The sequence below is a fragment of the Archocentrus centrarchus genome, chromosome 7 (assembly GCF_007364275.1).
Source record: "Archocentrus centrarchus isolate MPI-CPG fArcCen1 chromosome 7, fArcCen1, whole genome shotgun sequence".
NCBI lineage: Eukaryota > Metazoa > Chordata > Actinopteri > Cichliformes > Cichlidae > Archocentrus > Archocentrus centrarchus.
Window position 1 is genome coordinate 28,991,328 of NC_044352.1, and position 17,704 is coordinate 29,009,031.

Sequence of the window (17,704 nt, forward strand, 5' to 3'; positions counted from 1 at the left end):
TCTTGCTGTCAGGTAAACAATTTGACATTTTATTTCTTTCCAATCCTATACACAATATTTCTCCAGCTTGGAAAAAAAAAAAAAAAAGGTTTCAATGTGCAAGTCAAAGATGTGCAGATTTTAAAAGCATTTCTTTCTTCAACAGAGAGATGTCTTTCAGAAGCCACTGTGGAAAACAAATGTAGAAACCTTTCCACATCACAGGAGAGATTAGTGTGTAAGCGAGTGTAAGTCAGGTTTGACAGGGTTTACTCAGTCTTCATGCCCTCCTTGATGAGATTGAGCTCGTAGCACAAGGTCTCATAGCGGAACGCCATGCGGATCTGAGGCACGTTGGTCTTGCGGATATCATTGCCCTCTGGACCCTCTTTTAGGTAATCCTTACCCAGAAAGTGGCACTTCTCCTGCAGCGCAAAAAGAAAACCACAAAGAAAAGTTTTACTCTTCATTGATCCCTATAGGGAAATTAATTTCCTGAATTTTACCCAACCAAGGTATTACGTGGCAATGGTTGTCAAAGTTCTTAAAACCACCTTTGGTAGTTCTCACTACAGTGGATGTCTATATGTATTTTGTCATGTAGTTGTGGCTGGTAATACTTTCTCTGACTGATGAGCAGGCTCATAGGCGTGTGTGTGTGTGTGTGTGTGTCATTTGACACAAAACGTTTCGATGCAGAAACACCACAACATTTACTACACCGTGTGTTACCTCATCAGAGAGGGCGCTCTGCAGCACACTGTTCCTGGCGATCTCACACATGTCACAAGTACTGAGCTTGAAGACCTGAGCTGCAATGGCATATTCTTCCATTAGGGGCTCCTGTTGACATAAAAACAGAGACTTACACTCTCATATTACTGAATACCTCTACCTCAACTTAAGAGTATTCACAACTAAATTAATCAATAAGCTAATTTTGCACACATCAGAATGTTTTTGGCATACACCTGTTTATGGGATTTACAGTGTTTGTTTATCATGCACGTTGAAAAAAGCTGATCTAAACATCTGTAGATATATCCTTTGTAAACACCACAGTAGGCTGTGTGCGTTGGTCTGTTGTCACTAAAGGCCATGTGCTCTGACCTTGGTGTAGTGGAACTGCATGGGGTCATCGGTGGACAGAGACACCACCAGTCCTTTCTTGTGGAACTCAAGCAGGGGGTTCTTGGCATATTCCAGGAACAAGCTGTTGTTGCTGAGTGGGGACATGGCGATTGGGATCTGGGTCAAGACGTACAGGTACTGCAGCACAGGGCTCTGTTTGTGAAGGATAGAAAGGAAAACAGTGAATTTACAAGATCAGCTTCAGCCACCCTATAATATTCTTTGCCAAAGCCTGGATATGCATTTGCACGTTTATTTGGGGGATTTAAAAAAAAAAAAAATTAAAGTACTAAATTATGAACAGGCAATAAGCAGTCTGTTAACTTGTTCATAAAATGCATGTCAAATCTGAAACTGAACTTGACATTTCAATACTCCAGTTACAACTCAGTTGTAGCATTGTCCAACTTCATGTCAGGAAAATATATACGATCATCGTTAACTTGTCAGATATTATTAACAATGCGGTGAAAACAAGAACACAAGAAACCCGGTTTTATTCTTTTATTAGACGTATAGGGTGTTTTAGGACCATCCCTACGGTCATGGCATAAACCATGGCTCCTTGAGCTGACAATTGCTCAGTCGTGCATATAAATTAAAGTATGATTTATAGCAAACAGAATCTGCATCCAGAGGACTTACCTTCTTGAGGTTAAGGCCGTGAGAGATGTTGTCAGCAGTCATGAAGGCAGCCAGCAAGTGGGTTATGGCACCAGCCTCACCGCAGTGAGGCCTGAACATGAACGTGTTCATCCCCCTCTGTCTGCAGAGCAGAACAATAGGAATGATACAACAGAAGGCAGATATACTAGGCTAGAGTTAAGTATGTGCTCATTGTAAATGTTTAGAGAAAATGAGACTGTAAAAAAACAAATAGAAACTAGAAGGGCACTCAGTAGACCGCACACCTCCCCCACTTCTATGTGCTGATACTATGCTGCAGTAGATGCCACCCAGTGTTGTCCTACTCCATCATGAATAGCGAGATCACAAAGACTAGAAATGTATTTTATTGTCTTTAAAAATTGTAAAAATGTTTTTATATTTTTGTTTAAAAAAATGAGATCCACATGAACATGAACAGATAATAGCGCAGTTTTATATTTTATTCAGTTTATGTACCCTAAAAGCATCCTCTAAAAAAATGAAATGAAAAAAGAAAAACAAACATTTGTTGTGATATGAATGTAAATGTGTGCGAGACTGATGTAGAGTTTGAGGTTCACTTTGCATTATTGTATTTTCATTTAAAATAGAAAAAGACAATCAATTATCAACAGTAACTGTTTATACCTGAGTACCAAATTTCATTGTGATAAATGAAAAAATTTGCTGATGTATGAATTTTTAAATTTCACCAGCGATGACCAATTTTGGTGACCGTGACCCTTGACCTTGAAAATGAAAGCATATCTTCTTGGGCCTATATGGAATATTTCCGCAAAGTTTCATCAATTTTGGTTAAAAATGTTTTGAGTTGTATTGCTAACAGACAGGCAGACAGACAGACAGACTGATAGCGGTGAGAACATTACCTCCCTCCACCTATCGGCGGGCGAGGTAAAAAGCAGAACATGAAAGAACAAAATGTGTACATAGAAAGAAAGGTACTCACTTGCGCAGCTGGTTGAGGACAGCAATATTGGCATACATGTAATAGATGTAGTAGGTGTAGGAGGGGTTCTTGGTGATGTCCCACTCCTCTGGTTTGGGGCTCTTAGTCGAGAACATGTGGCCACTGTGTTTGGACTCGTCGTCCACACTGTCAAAGCCTGTCACCTACACAGAAAACAACAGATCATACTGGGAATGCAGGGCTCATCTCTGTAGTGCTGAGCATGAATTTGTCATCTTTTCTATAATTATATCTTAATTTGTGTCTTGGAAATCACTCCTCCGCCAAGTAAAGGTTCAGTATTTCAGCCATTCCGTGACTCACATGCTTGAGGAAGATGCTGAGCTCTGGATTGGACTGTGGATCGATGGTGGCCTGGAACACGGGTAGGAAAATGTTCTCCAACATTTTGCCAAAGTGTGGCACGAAGTTTCTGCCTCTGAAGATGTCGCTGAGATAGAACACAGACAAACACACTTTCTTAAATCTGAATTCTAGCCATCTTTGGTAGTAGTAGAGGTGGTAGTAGTAGCGTTTGAAGGCACATTTTTTAATAACATAATGTAGGCAAATAAAAAGATTCTCCATCTGCCTCAAAGTTTGCTGATTACATGGAAGAAGGAATAGAGACTAAAAGCTTACTAGATCCTGGGTACTTGAATCATCCACTTGAGGTTTGGGGAGAAAACTCTGTGCCTGACGAACCAGCTCGAGAGCTTGTTCCACTCATTGGCATTGCAGCCATAAATTGACAGACGGGGCTCAGCATACTGGTACCTGGCTTCCTCCAGATCACTAGCTACTTCCTGGTTTGTACAAAGATCAAATCAAATCCAGCTCAAATCACCAGTTCAAAGTATAAAACTGAATATTAATAGGGTAGTTAGAGCAATATTGATCTTCCGCTGCCACAGTGACAGTTATACAGTTTCAAGGAGAAATCATTCAAAGGAATCTTTCATCAAACTAGCCTTGATGATGGTGGCAAAGTACTCTCCATGGATGTGATTCTCTGTCTTCAGGTACAGGTCACGCAGCTCACTGGCTCCTACAGGGTTGTACTTGGCATTGAACTTATCAAAACGCTGGAAGGTTTGTCTACCCTTCAGAGAAAGGCACAAGAGAATAAATTAAGACCAGGGAAGTTGTAAAAGTAAATACTGCAATACAACAAATTTTAAAGTATTCTCTATTATAGCATACAATCTTTTTGATGTTTAAAATTTTCCTTAACCAACAGAAAGGAAGTTTATCCCGATCCAGTTTTCAGGTTTTGATAATGTGTGGCCTGCAGAGGTGACAGCAAGTGTTTTTCCTGCACGCAGGTTATTTATGGCACAATTTCTGGTAAATGGTAAATTTGGAAGCATTATAATTATGTGTACAATCCTTTATACCACTGTTTTTCTGTTTTTTGTTTTTTTTTTATTAAAATAAACACATACTTTTGTTTTAAGTCTCAACTTGAATACCTATTTGCTTTCATGGAAATTTATTCTGTCATTTTAATTCTACCACTATGTGAGTTTTTTTTATTATACTGTATCAAAAGTCTGTTATCAGTGGCTAGATTACTAAGAAACCCACAGCGTGCACATCCAGTGAATCCACAGTGAGGTCGTATGGATGCAGTTTAAGGGACTCAAAGAGCTCCTTCATGGTGAGCTCCTTCCCTTTCAGGCTGTGCACAACGCGGTCAGCATCCACACGATATGACTTTTTGATAAAGCGCAGCAGGTGCTTCTGGTTCATGCAGGCAGCAGCGTGGATGTGAGTGTCCACCTGGAATGGAGATGGCAGAGAGTGATCAGTGAGGTTTTTGTTTATGCGGTGTAATACTCATGATTGGTCACAAGAGGGAGCTAAAGACACCACGAGCTGCACTGCAGAAGGAAGTGAGGAAGATGATAGAAAAGGTGGCAAATGAGCATTAACCTCTATGGCACACTCCAGTTTAAAGTCAGTGTGAAGCTGTTGATAGTCACACACTCATGTAAATCCTGCAGCTGTACAAATTATACTCATATTTTATTTAATGTCGCTCCACATTAAAGCAAATCACACAGTCGTGTCCATGCAGAATGTGCTTTTCACAGCTACCTTCCTGCAGTTGTAGAAGTCCCTGTGTGGGTTCTTCTTCACCTCTTTCATCTCCTCCATCTCATTCAACATCTCATGCACATTGAACTTTGACATGAGAAACTTAAGACGGCGGTGAGTGTAAGTCTTTCTGCAAAACAAAGTGGAGGTTTTAATACAAGGCAATAATTGCACTTTAATAGTATTTGTAACTAGAAAGAATTACGGCTGCATCACAAAAATGAGGAAAAATCATGTTTGCACTTTTTGAAAGCTCTAAAATCTGCAACTCAGTAATGAACACTTCTTAAAGGACTCACGTTGGGCCCTGTGCAATTAGAGCAATGAGGAAGTTCATGTCGTCGATAAAGGTATTGAGGTCTGGGTAAGGCATGTCCTTTGGCTGATGTTTATCAGCAGCTGCAGCATCATTGTACACATAAATCACACCATCCTTCATCCGAGCAACATAGCCCAGATTCTTTGGCAGGTTCTTGACGTCAAAGGGGTCTTCCCCTTCTTTTGGAGGACTTGTGAAGACTAAGGATGGATGCAGCATATAAATGAGTACACATCTTTACTTAAAAGACCATTTATGTAAACACTAGGATCAGGATCAAGCTGACGCTTATCTCCTTTTATCATCACCTGGCTGCAATTGATCTTCAGGTCTGAAAGTCTCTCCTTCAGTCGCACGCAGGTACTGTGAGGCTGTTCTTGGGAAGCGTTGGTAGGCCAGCCGCATGTACTTCTCCCTGATGGTTAAAGCGCGGTACAGACCCTTGCATGCCAACTCAAAATCATCCATGGTCACCTGAATAGCACATATGACAGATATGACACATTTTACAGTTATCTGCAAAACAATGTGAAATACCCTCTCTCCTCTCATAGACTCCAGCACCCTTACCACACTGAACTGGATAAGCTGCTAGCTGGATGAATGAAACAGATGGAGGCTAGACTGTTAAAAAATGTGACTGTTTAATGGATTAGAACTGTTTATTTGGCCTAATCTTGAAAGAAATAGGTAAAATATACAAGAAAATAAACAGTAACATACCATTTTCACACCAGCTGTAGACAGCAGCTAACAAGATGGTTCATTATACTGCACGAGCAATCAATTGCTCTCAGTAATATTACACAACATGTTACATATGCAATGAACAAACCTAAAGTTTATCTTAACAAATGTGAGGCTCTAAGTAAGCTAAAGCAAAACTGGCTCCTCCAAATTTTTCTCTCCCTCTACTGTAAATGTCAAACCAACAGTGGTGAAACCTGAAACCTTAGCCTACTCTCAAATTAGCTCCACGCATGGCCTTGCATCGTGGGAGGTGGCCTGCGAGGACACTCACCCACAGACAAATATAGTCAGTGAAATTCATGGTCACCACTTCCCACGTTCATATCAACTTGACCCGAGTTGAACGTGCTACAGGTACTTTCAGTTTTAAAGTTATCAGTACCACTTTAAACCCATTTCAAGATGACTTTTATAAACTTAATTAAGTGAATACTCAACGAAGTAATAGCTAAACTCTTCTAACCACGGTTAACATGTTAGCACTCTGCAAAGACAATGTGGTGAAGGGCTGACCTTTTTAACTGAGTTGATGTAATTGAAAAGCCAGTCTGATTGAAGTGCATATCAGTCTTCCCAAGCATTTGTTGACTGAACCACACATCTTAGCAGTTAATAAATTACTTTGTTTTCTTTATAGCTTTGCTGAGCTCATTTTGAAAGTTTAAAGACTTTTACTTTGTCGCACCCACAACCACAGCCCTCAGTGAGATCACAGTGTACCAATAAACTGTGAAGTGCACTCTCCATCATTGCAATGCAACACTTACAAGATAAACCACTGAAGGAAAGTGTTATTTATGGTTGACCTCAAAGTATGAAACATCGGTGGGCTTTAACTATAAGGGAAAATAAACAGTACCCCAGCAGCATAGTCTCCAATGACGGCCACTCTCTGGAAGTCAGGCACTTCCAGATAGGTGGGTGTGTCCACTTCCACTGACACTACAGGGGCAGCAGCTGCCTGGGAAGCAACCGTGGGCACCACCATGGTACGAGACCGCTTCTTGCTGTGGATGAGAGGTGAAGTTTGGTGTTCAGTTTAATCTTCCTCTAAAATTTCTGAAATATTTGTTGTTATGGCTAACCAAATTGTTCCCATTTAATAATAAAGTTATCTGATGATTCTTTTTTCTTGTTCTTTCAGGGAACAAATCATTAATTAGATGGCACCACCATTCATAATTTTCCATCTCACCGTTTCTCCTCATCATCATCAACGTGCAGATGGTGGGCCATCTCATGATGGATGATGGGACAGTCCTCAGCCACGTCAAACATGGAGATTTCATCGCGGACGTTTTCGTCTTTGGTCTCAGAAGCAAAGACCTTTTCTGCGAAGGCCCTCATCTTGTCATCGGTCTCTGTCATGCACACCAAAGGGTTCAGTAGCAGAAATGCATTCTGCTTCTGTGGCATCATGCAGAACTGAACTAAACTAGACAAGCCACATTCAGGATTTTTTTGACTACTAATCTGCATCATTGAATGACAAAATTCTAACAAGGAAATCTTGGATATGATGTACTAACATTACATTCACAGCACACACCTCACTGAACCTGATGTGTACAGGCTCCAGCACAAGCATACATGGCAACAGACTGAGTCAACCACTGCAACTGTGAAACTCTGACCTCCAGTACAGACTGCAAATATCATGCATATAGAGGACTACAGAGATGAGGCACTCCAGGTCCATTTGTCTTTATAACTGCATAATTGCACCCATTCAGCCACCGTGTGAGTGGCTGTTTATTGTTGCTGTTGATCAGAATATGTTGAAGAATATGTACAGAACAACAAAATGACACAGTGACAATGCAAAGCCTTTGTAGCTCTATTTAACAACCTGCTGCCTACAAAACTAATCTCTAGGTCAAGTCTATTGTTTTTACATGCACTTGCAAGAGCCAAGCCTTTCTACTCTAAGCTGACAAGTCTAGCATACAGTTTAATACTGAAGTTACATTGACTTCCATTTGCAATCTTCCATACTTACTCGTTTGACCTGATTATGCCCAGCAAGAAAGTCACATCGCCGGGAATAAAACCAAGAAAAGAAAGTGTTAGGAAAAGCTTTGGTTAGAAAATATTATGTGGAAGGTTATACATAAATAAACCCAAACACTTTAACATTATACACAGTAGGTTGCAGTCAGATTGTAATATATAAAAGGCATACTCATCTAAAAGATGAGAATATTTACTTAAATATTATCAACAATATAGATTAGAAAATGCATGCAATGGCAATCGTTGCCGACATGAATAATGAAATGAGATGTTGGACCACTTATGGTAAATGAGTAATTGGGATTAATGTAAGGTGCAGTGTGAGGATAGGTGATAGAAAGGACACATGGCTGTTAAAATTATTTTCGAGCTGCTGGGCAAAAAAAAACAAAAAAAAAAAAACTGGTAAGTGCATCTTCAAAACACACGCAGAGATGGTTTCATGGTGTCTCCGCTCATGGCGGAGCAACACACTTCAAATAAAATGTGCAGTATGTTCAGCTAATTCTCATAGTTTAACTGCCCCATGCATATAAGGATGCATTAACTGTGTGTCCATGGAATGTGCTGCCTGTGCCAACTTGTATGATGGCCGTCGCAGTGATGAAGAGTCATTTATTAATGTAAATGCTCACTTTCAGTTCAGTCTTCATGGTTGATGCTGTTTGTGAAACATCTGATACAAATGCAGTTCAATAAACTAGAGAACTGATATTGAATGTGAACAGTTTATTAATAACTGCTGTCAATTTGCACTTTATTCCATCGCTTCCCGTTTGTGTTCATTCACCAAAAGTCATTGAACAAGGTTCTTTTCAAATAAGAAATGCAGGTTTGGCGATGTGACTGCCTCACATCCATACAGTAAACCATGCATTTGAAATACTTTAAACTGTATTTCAAATTCCCTAATCATTTCCCATCTGGATACTTACTTCCTCCCTCTGGTGAAAAAGCAAAAAGTCCCAGGCAGGGTGGGACAGTCCAGGTTAAAGGGGAAACAAAACATGCCTGGTTATATCTCAGAACAACAATAACAAGGACACAAGTGTGCTACGCAGTCGTTTAAAAAAAAAAAAATATCATCCACATTGTGGATGTTAACCTGCGTAATACAAAACCAGATCTATCTGCATGGCTAAATGTTGCTCTTAGTATGTGAGGAAAATGTATTTGTGATGATTTGTATAAGCTCAATGAATCTGTTTGTTCAATAACGCATTTGTTCTGCGGCAGATCCACTGGTCTTAACATCAGCCTGCATGGGCTGCATGTCACGCAGCAGCAATGATATCTTCCAGCAATCACTGCAAAATCAATACAACCTAACCCTGTTAGCTGTAAAATCAAACCTGTCTGCAGGTGGTCAGGCTTTAGCATTTCTATTTTTTCACCTTTTGAAAAACTTACATAATGCGACTGGCTGGTTGCCCCGTGTCTGGTCAAGGCAGACCTATAATTAGCAACTATTACAACAGCATTCAGATTATTATTAATGTCAACGATTTTTATGGTGTTGGGACTACAAGAAAGATGTCATGAAAGTATAAACTGAGAAATAGTAACTATATGACAAACTCCATCTCTGCGAACATGCTAACAAATGCATCATCATATTTCCTCTCCTGCTATTTTCACAGCAGCCAGTAAATCAGTAACTAGATGCATTACCAAATGCTAACACACAACTCTAAAGTATTATACCATCACTGTATATCACTGTATCTGCATGGTTATAATAGAGCGTAGGTATAGAATTGTATTGAATTAATTGTGCATATTAAAACTAGTTAGCTATTTTTCTGCAGGCATAGCTCACATAGGAATAATGCCTCTCACTATCTCACACTGGACTAACCCCGGTGAACCTGCCATTAAAGCTGTCACTGCCACCCATAAGAGAGATACCACTGGAATGGCACTGCTAAACAAATGGGGATTTATAATCTGAATGGTTGCTTATACCAAACACTGCACATAAAAGTGTGAGACCATTGTAATATACATTCAGCATGTCACTTCATGTCAGTCTGAAGACAATTGCCTATTTTGTCAACTATTGGCTAAGAAAAGAAAACTTTCCTTTACTGTTTCATTCAGCCCAAACTCACCTGGAACCAAAACTTTAGGCATGGTGATGGTCTTGCAGTCAAACTATCCTGAGGACTGGTAAACTGGTGGTCAGGCACTGGACCACTGTAGTTGGGAAGTGTGGAGCCCAGTGCTCGCGCTGAGCAATATTAAGCACCCTCTGCTTAAGTGTAACCAGAACCTGCAGTGGCTGCATGAAACATGCCTTGATGTAATGGGTTACTCATATGTGCCCAGATCTATTTTAAGTGATCTGTGTGCATACAGGACTCGCTGACTGACTGGCACAGTGTTTTGACAAAGTGACAGGCATGTGCACACGAGGGGACTTGTCTTATAAAACACCAGGATAGCTGCACTAGTTGCTGTGAACATTGGGTGGTACAACGGCCACATAGATGGGCAACCCCAACCATTTACCTTTGCTGAATCTAATTTGATTCAGTTTGAGAAATTTCCCCAAAGATGCTCACGAGATGCTCACATTCACAACAGTAGGACATGTGGACACATAGACACCACCTCAAAAACATTCTTATGGCTCACCTCTCGCTGAGTGTTATAAACACATTTTCTCACTTATCTTTAGTGGTATCTAGTAGAACATTACCGATAAACCAGTTGTGCCCCATCCTGGCATAAATTATACTTGCTGATTGTAAGTTAACATTGTACTGTCTGCACTGTCAGTCTTCCATCATTAATATAATTCTATCAGGGATAGGCAATAGAGACAAAAACATTTAACTTCATAACAAGGTGTTTCCTAGGATTCAGTCCTTCCACCATTCCAAGCATATCCTTTGAACCGACCATTCACAGCACAACATTAGCTTCCACTGCTATGCAGATGATACTCAACCCTACATCACGATGACCACTAATTGCCTTTGTGCTCAAGATCATGGTTGATCATGGTTGCCACTTGTTTCAAGAGGTCACGTTCATATCCCATTGCTGAAACGCTCCAAGTATTTGTCAGATTCTGTCTGGACTGCAGAAATGGAGTCCTATGGGGTACTGAGCTGCAAGCAATGTCTCAGATGGGCTGCAAAGTGTTCAGAACTAGAACTCTGTTGCCAAAGTTAAATCCTGACAAGCGATCACCCCTACTCTCAGCTGCTTTAAATACAAATTAAATTCTTCTCACCTACAAGTCCCTTCACACGCTTGTCCCTCAGTACTTCTCTGATTTCCTTGGCCTCTACATCCCTTCCCAAAATTGTTGATCCTTTGTGACTGGGCAGGCATTCAGTCTGCTCACCAGTTGGCAGACCAAGAGGGACAGCCTGAAGTCTCCCCCTCCCTCCAGAGATGCCGAAACCCTAACACAACTTAAGTCATTGCCGAAAACCTAGCATTCGGTCTCACCCACAAAACTTGCCATTTAATTTTTTTAAAAAGTACTGTACACAGGCTAAATGTAAAATTTTAACAACCTACATTGTTAAAAGAAAAACATTTTAATTCAACTATTCAAATGTTACTCGGCAAAATCAATTTACAGTCATGTGAAAATGTTTTCATAGGATTCTGTGCCTGTGAAAAACTAAACACATAATTCATTATTTTGTAGAAGCACCTTTAGCAGCAATAACTGAGGTCATGTACAGCTCTCTAAAGGTCCCACCACAGCATTTTCCTCAGGTTGAGGTCTGGATTTTAACTGGGCCATTGTCTTGTTGTATGATTTTATTTCAGCAAAGCTTTAGCTGTCAGACAGATGGCCTCATATTTGACTCTAAAATAATTTAGTCTACAGATGAGTTCATGATCGACTAAATGACTGCACGGAAAGTCCAAATCATCACCCTCCACCACCATGCTTGGCAGTTGATATGAGTTAATCTTTTTGCCAAATGGGCCAAACATCTCCACTTTGGTCTCATCTGTCCAAAGGACATTATTCCAGAAGTCTTGTGGTTTGTTCAGATGCAATTTTGCAAACCTAAGCTGTGCTGCCATCTTTTTCTCTTTATGGAGACGAAGCTTTCTCCCGGCAACCTTTCCAAGCAGGCCGTATTTGTTCTGTCTTTTTCTAATTTAACATGCTAACTGAGGCCTGCAGAGTCTGAGATGTAGATTTTGGGCTTTTTGCAGTTTCCCTGAGTATTACATGGTCTTACCTTAGGATGAATTTGCTGGGATCTACACTCCTGGGAAGACTGTGGCAATATGTTAACACACACCTCAATGCTACAGACCAGCAAACTGCCAAAACGTCTAATTTTAAAGAGGTTTCACACTTGGTTATGATCAGTTAATCAAGAGCATTTTAGCAACAACACCTGGCTCCAGCTTACCCTTCTAATTCCTATGGAAGCTGTAAGAGTCTATTAGTTTTTCACAGGACTGTATGCACAATTTTATCCTGTGCATTTAATTAAGATACCAACAGATATTATATATTTTATAAAGCTGGTTTGTGTGTAACACTTATGCTCCCATTTCATCATGTCCATGCAGCTTAAAGACACAAACCAACAACTCATCTATTTTTAGGGAATGAGATCCTAAATGTCAAGGTTCCTCTTACTTAGTTAAAGAGATCAAGTTAAAAATGGGCTGTCAGTCAGTTGAGACTCAAGAAATTAAAATGCCAGAGTGAATGTTTGAATTCTAAAAAGGTGAACTGGGTTGTAAATACAGTTTTCTTCAACTTCTTAAGCACAAGAGATACATTTATTCTTCTCATTCTTCAGATGGTGTGCCACAGTGTTAAAGATACATGCCTCAGAGAGAACATTAGTGCTTAATGTGAGGCATAAATTGTTTCAAATTGCCACATGAATGTGAACTTAAAAGATAAACAATCAAAGGTGATTGGCAAAATGTAAACGAGCCAAATTCAAGAATTTTTTTTTTTTCCAGACAGATCTCACTGTTCTTCACCATGAACCTGGGAGGTCACAGGCAGCTGTAGCCTACATGTGGTTTAAACAGGTGAGAGGGAACTGAGTGTCCAAGTTTGTCCAGCTCATATTACTCCTATCATCATAATCATCCAGACTGTCAGACACTACCAAATTACAACAGGTGTTCCAATGTCCGGCTTCTGCTCTGTAGGAGTTGTTCATGCAGCATTTTTTCTCTAATTTCCACTTTTCTAAAAGGTTTTGGGGATATTGAGACTTCTACATAAGTAAAGGTAACTGCAGTCTAAATGCACCAAGCAAAAGATTAAACCTGTTCTGATGAAAAATGTTCTGGAGCACAGGAAGGAGTCTGCTCTTTGCTCACGTGTGCTGGCGCAGGGTTGCAGCATGTTGCGTTTGGATCGAAATCACACTTCCTGTTAGAAAGATAAAGAGGAACACAGCGCTAACATCTACCACTGGTGAAAACACACATCTGGATTTATGCATGAATTTGTCTTAAAATATTATGAGAGCTTCATCTGGGCTACAATTATGAACGAAGTATATTTTGAATAATTGACCATACTGAATGTAAGTACAACACAACATTCCCAGGCTTGGAGTGCAAACCTGGAGTACAGACAGTAAGATCGGAGGTGCACTGAATTTTGTGTGACTGTCAACATGTTGCTGGGGGAGACATGTGTACATACATTACTAAATGTTTAAGGTTCTGACAGGTTGCTCTGTTTTTTCAGGGTTTTTTTTTTTTTTTTTTTTAATGGAAAGATGCAAGATGGGTGGGATCATAAAGTGTCCCCCAGCGATGCCTTCAGGAATTTTAATTGGTCTTAATTGCTGTACTATTCCTCCCAGCCAGAACATTCACTTCCCCAGAACAGACGTGTTCAAGCATCTGTGCTGCAGACAGGACAAAGAGGTAAGTCTATAATATTTTGCCATGGATTCCGCTTTTCTCTTATTTCTTCTTTTTTTTTTTTGGTTTTACCAGAATATTCCAGGTATGTAGATGAGCTTTATCCTCCAGCCTTCCTCATAAACTTCTTTCATTTCCAGCCACAGCTAGAAAAGGTCTTGAAAAGTTTTTCTTTAGATAGGTCAGTTGCTCGTTTTGACACCACATTTTGACTATAGAATAATACTAAAAAAAAAAAACTATATTTTTGTTAGATATTTCTAATTCTAGGACATTTTGTATCCCCCAAATCCTACCTACTACTGGCACAGATGATATAAACTCCATGCTGGTAGCTGACTCTATTAAACCCCATGACCTTCTACCACCAAGAACTGAATCACTTAAGATGAAACCCCACCATCTCTTCACACAGCTATCTTTGAATGACCAGAAGATCAAAACAAAGATCCATACCAGTGTGAATGCCTTCACCTCCTTAACTGCATGCAGAAGCATTTTCCTCCAGCAGAAATCCTCTTTAACCTCGTCTGTCAAATCCTGTATATATGTGATGTTATTTCTTTTATAAAAATAGAAAAAAAATCTTATTCCAGGTTGCTTATTGGCCACTGTTAATCAGCTATTTTGAATCGCTGCCAGTGAGTGAAACATGACAGTAGAGATGTTGTTTTGGCCTTTCTGAGTGCTTTCCTGCCAGCTCACCACCCAGCACTGATACTAGGACATAAGTGTGCATAGATATAGGCGTAATGTACATGTGTTTGGGTGGGTGGCACTACATAATAGTTTGGGATTCTAAATAATACTGAAACAACTGCTACTACTGATCTGTGTGTTATTCTCTCCCCCTCACAGCAACAATCTCCTTTCATTTTTTTTTTTACTCTTGTTATCCTCAAAAGAAAAGGCTTAATAAAGGTATCTACACTGCTTACCATTTTGTTCAGTGTGGTGCGTAAGCCTGCTATTTTGTCATGTTCTCAAAAGCCCTGAAGCTTGACCAACACATGATGGGCAGACAGATTACAATGAATGTTAATGAGGGTTATTTAGCTGTCTCCACCACTTCCCCTGACAGAGATAAGAGGATACTCTGCTCAATATCCCACACGCTTTTAATCTCCTTTTTTTTTTAGGATCACAGACTGGAAACAATGGAAGTGAAGGTTTTTGTGGATGGTATCCCACGTGTGGTTTGTGGAGTAACAGAGGAAACAACATGCCAAGAAATGGTCCTAGCACTGGCTCAGGCATTGGGTATGTTTGATGTTTTCGGTACGGTGGTAAAGGTTATGTTGATATGGCGACTAAGCCTCATTCTTAACTTTTTCTTTAGGTCAACCTGGGCGCTACACATTACGGGAGAAATTTAAAGACTTTGAGCGATGCATGACACCAGAGGAGCGCCTTTTGGAGACCCTGGAGAGGTATGGTGAGCAGGCCAAGGAGGTCCAGCTCAGTCTACTCCACAGAGGAGCAGCTGTCTTGGATGAAATGAACAAAGCAAAAGTGGGAAGATACCAGCCCTGCCCGCCATTAAGAAGAAAAGATGTAGGTGCTAGAATGCGTCGGAGCAGCGGTTCGCTGAGTTTGCATCGCCAAAGCTTGCCAATGTTGTCCTGCTTAAGGCAAGAAGCTGAGAAGAAACAAGAAGACCTGAAAAGACCTAAAAGAAAGTCTCTGACACTCATGGAGGAGGCCTGGGACTGGCTGGAAAGTCTGGGCAAAGGAAAGGTCTACAGCACTGCCCGCGATAAGGAAAGCAGTAGGTCAGATAAAAGGAATCGCATGTCTTTGGATTTTTCTCTCACTGTGGATCAAGATAACTCTGCTAGCAGCAGCAGAGGTAAAGCCAAAGGTCAGAAAGCTTTGAAGTCAGACTTGGACCATCAAACCTCCTGCTGTATAGGAAATCAGACAAGGGGTAAAGAAAGCAAACACTCCAAAAAACCTCACGAGACAAAATCTAACCCTTGTGGTTCGAGCTGTGCTACGACTGAAGATGAGAAAAATACTCTCAGAGAAACCATAATATGTCAGCTCATGCATCTGCAGGACTTGCAGTCCCAGATAGCATGCATAGACAGACATATTTTTGAGCTCGAGGAAGGTCAGAGGGCCAGAATTGCTGCACAGGAAGCCCAAGAGAGGATAGCTAAAGAGGAGATGGAGGAGATCAGATTTTGGGAAAACGAATTAAAATCAGAGGAAGGTTACGAGAAGGATTTGCAGCATCAGTTCCTTGAGATGAGAGCGAAAGCTGTGGAGTGCAAGGCTAAACTGGAGGAGTACAAGTGGAAAATGCAGCAGCTTGATTTCTTTAGAGGTGCCGTTCAAGAGGATTCAGAGACGGCTTCAAAACTCGACGCAAATGCTGCCACTGGGATTTCTCCTGTTTCGGCCCAGGACGGAAATGTGCAGCAAACTGATGCAGATGGGAAGGCAAATGTAAACAGGAAGTTACTGCCCAGAGAAGACGACAGCCATCCTCATGCTCTAGTTCATCCAAGCCAAATAAAGGAGCGCCGGCCCACCGGGCCCACTGAGCTAAGGGAGTGGTGGACACGCTGGTCGGAAGCCCATAGTGCTCAATCACAAACTCACAAGAAGGTGATTCACCGGTCTGAACTCACTATATATTTGGGGAGTACCAAGGTTTAGAATCAGTGGAGATCACAAATACTTAATGTATGATGAATACTTCATTGTACTCCAGCTGTGCTTTTTTCATCCTGACATTGTAAGACACTGATTCATTCTAAGTTTGTTACCAGCGCTTACTGTATATATCAGGTTGGGATGAAGCCCCTCGGCAAGCGTTGTTTAACTTTGTCTCTCGGATCCTTTACCTTCAGTGGGCCCAAACTAAATGAACAGAGAAAGGAAAAGAATTTTTTTTGGATGAATTTTAAATTTTACTTCATTATATCTCTCCCTTGGAGCGCCTTGGGGTCCCCCTGAATGAGCTGGAGGAGGTGGCTGGGGAGAGGGAGGTCTGGGCTTCTCTGCTTAGGTTGCTGCCCTCGTGACCTGGCCCCGGATAAGTTGAAGAAAATGGATGGATGGATGGACTTGATCTGTTCCTTTTAGCACACACAAGCACAAAAACATCTATGAACTCTTTTTTTGTGCTCAAATCAGCTCTGCTGCACCATGGCACTGAGCTGGACAATGGATAATTATACTATAAATATTCAGCTGCGGACCTGAAGCAAGCCAATTTGAAAACTGATTCCAGGGATAGGACTGGACTGAAAGCTTTGAGCTTCCTCTATGATGAATTTATCCTCATCATCAGCTAAGTCGTCAGTGTCACACACTGTATGACAATACTGCTGTTCAGTTTTAGTAAATGGCTTTCTTTCTGTTACAACTGCTGTCTAATATCAGAGAACGCAAATATTTTGTTGCTTCTTGCCCTCAAGACAAGTTTTCCTGTGTACATTAGTCTACATTAATATTGTACCTACATTTTTTTAATGGCACAACACAGCACCGTCCCACCAGTGTCTCAATAAACTTGGATTACTTAAATCTATACATCCAAACACTAAACTTTTAGAACAGTTTATTTGGTCATCGAATGAAATGAACAAGTTACACTTAAATTTTAGTGACCAACATGACTTTGTGGATCTTTGTCATTCTCGGTGGCCAAGAGGAAAGTTCAGTGATCAAACTACAGTTAAGGAACATTTCTTTGTAAATTTACTGGTGTAGTTTGGGTTGTACGCAAACAACCACTCATGCTTCTGATTACCCTTTAATGCAGTGGTTCTCAAATCCAGGCCTCGTGGCCCGGTGTCCTGCAGGTTTTAGATGTGTCCCTGATCCAACACACCTGAATCAAATGGCTGAATTACCTCCCCAGTATGCAGTCATGTTCTCCAGAGTCCTGCTAATGA

The 17,704-nt window shown here is 40.7% G+C and overlaps 2 protein-coding genes across 4 annotated transcripts; one reads left to right on the plus strand and one right to left on the minus strand.

The window, feature by feature from the left end:
• Nucleotides 1-70: 70 nt before the first annotated feature.
• Nucleotides 71-10,148, minus strand: ampd1 (adenosine monophosphate deaminase 1 (isoform M)). Of its 3 annotated transcripts, XM_030733461.1 has the most exons (17): nt 10,022-10,121; nt 8,846-8,854; nt 7,897-7,905; nt 7,093-7,258; nt 6,757-6,904; nt 5,456-5,621; nt 5,128-5,347; nt 4,829-4,958; nt 4,316-4,510; nt 3,700-3,831; nt 3,371-3,534; nt 3,053-3,179; nt 2,729-2,892; nt 1,756-1,876; nt 1,090-1,263; nt 712-822; nt 71-404 (listed from the first exon to the last, which is right to left on the minus strand). In XM_030733461.1, the coding sequence occupies exons 1-17, from the start codon at nt 10,041-10,043 to the stop codon at nt 249-251; spliced, it is 2,214 nt and encodes a 737-aa protein (XP_030589321.1). In that variant the 5' UTR covers nt 10,044-10,121; the 3' UTR covers nt 71-248. The 3 variants fall into 3 exon arrangements, with proteins under 3 accessions (XP_030589321.1, XP_030589322.1, XP_030589324.1); XM_030733462.1 differs by lacking the exon at nt 8,846-8,854 and having other exon boundaries at nt 249-404; nt 10,022-10,148; XM_030733464.1 differs by lacking the exons at nt 7,897-7,905; nt 8,846-8,854 and having other exon boundaries at nt 249-404; nt 10,022-10,058.
• Nucleotides 10,149-14,953: 4,805 nt separating this feature from the next.
• rassf11 (Ras association domain family member 11) lies at nt 14,954-16,552 on the plus strand. Its single transcript, XM_030732631.1, has 2 exons — nt 14,954-15,056; nt 15,136-16,552. Exons 1-2 carry the CDS (start codon nt 14,954-14,956, stop codon nt 16,458-16,460), a joined length of 1,428 nt encoding a protein of 475 aa, XP_030588491.1. The 3' UTR covers nt 16,461-16,552.
• Nucleotides 16,553-17,704: the final 1,152 nt, after the last annotated feature.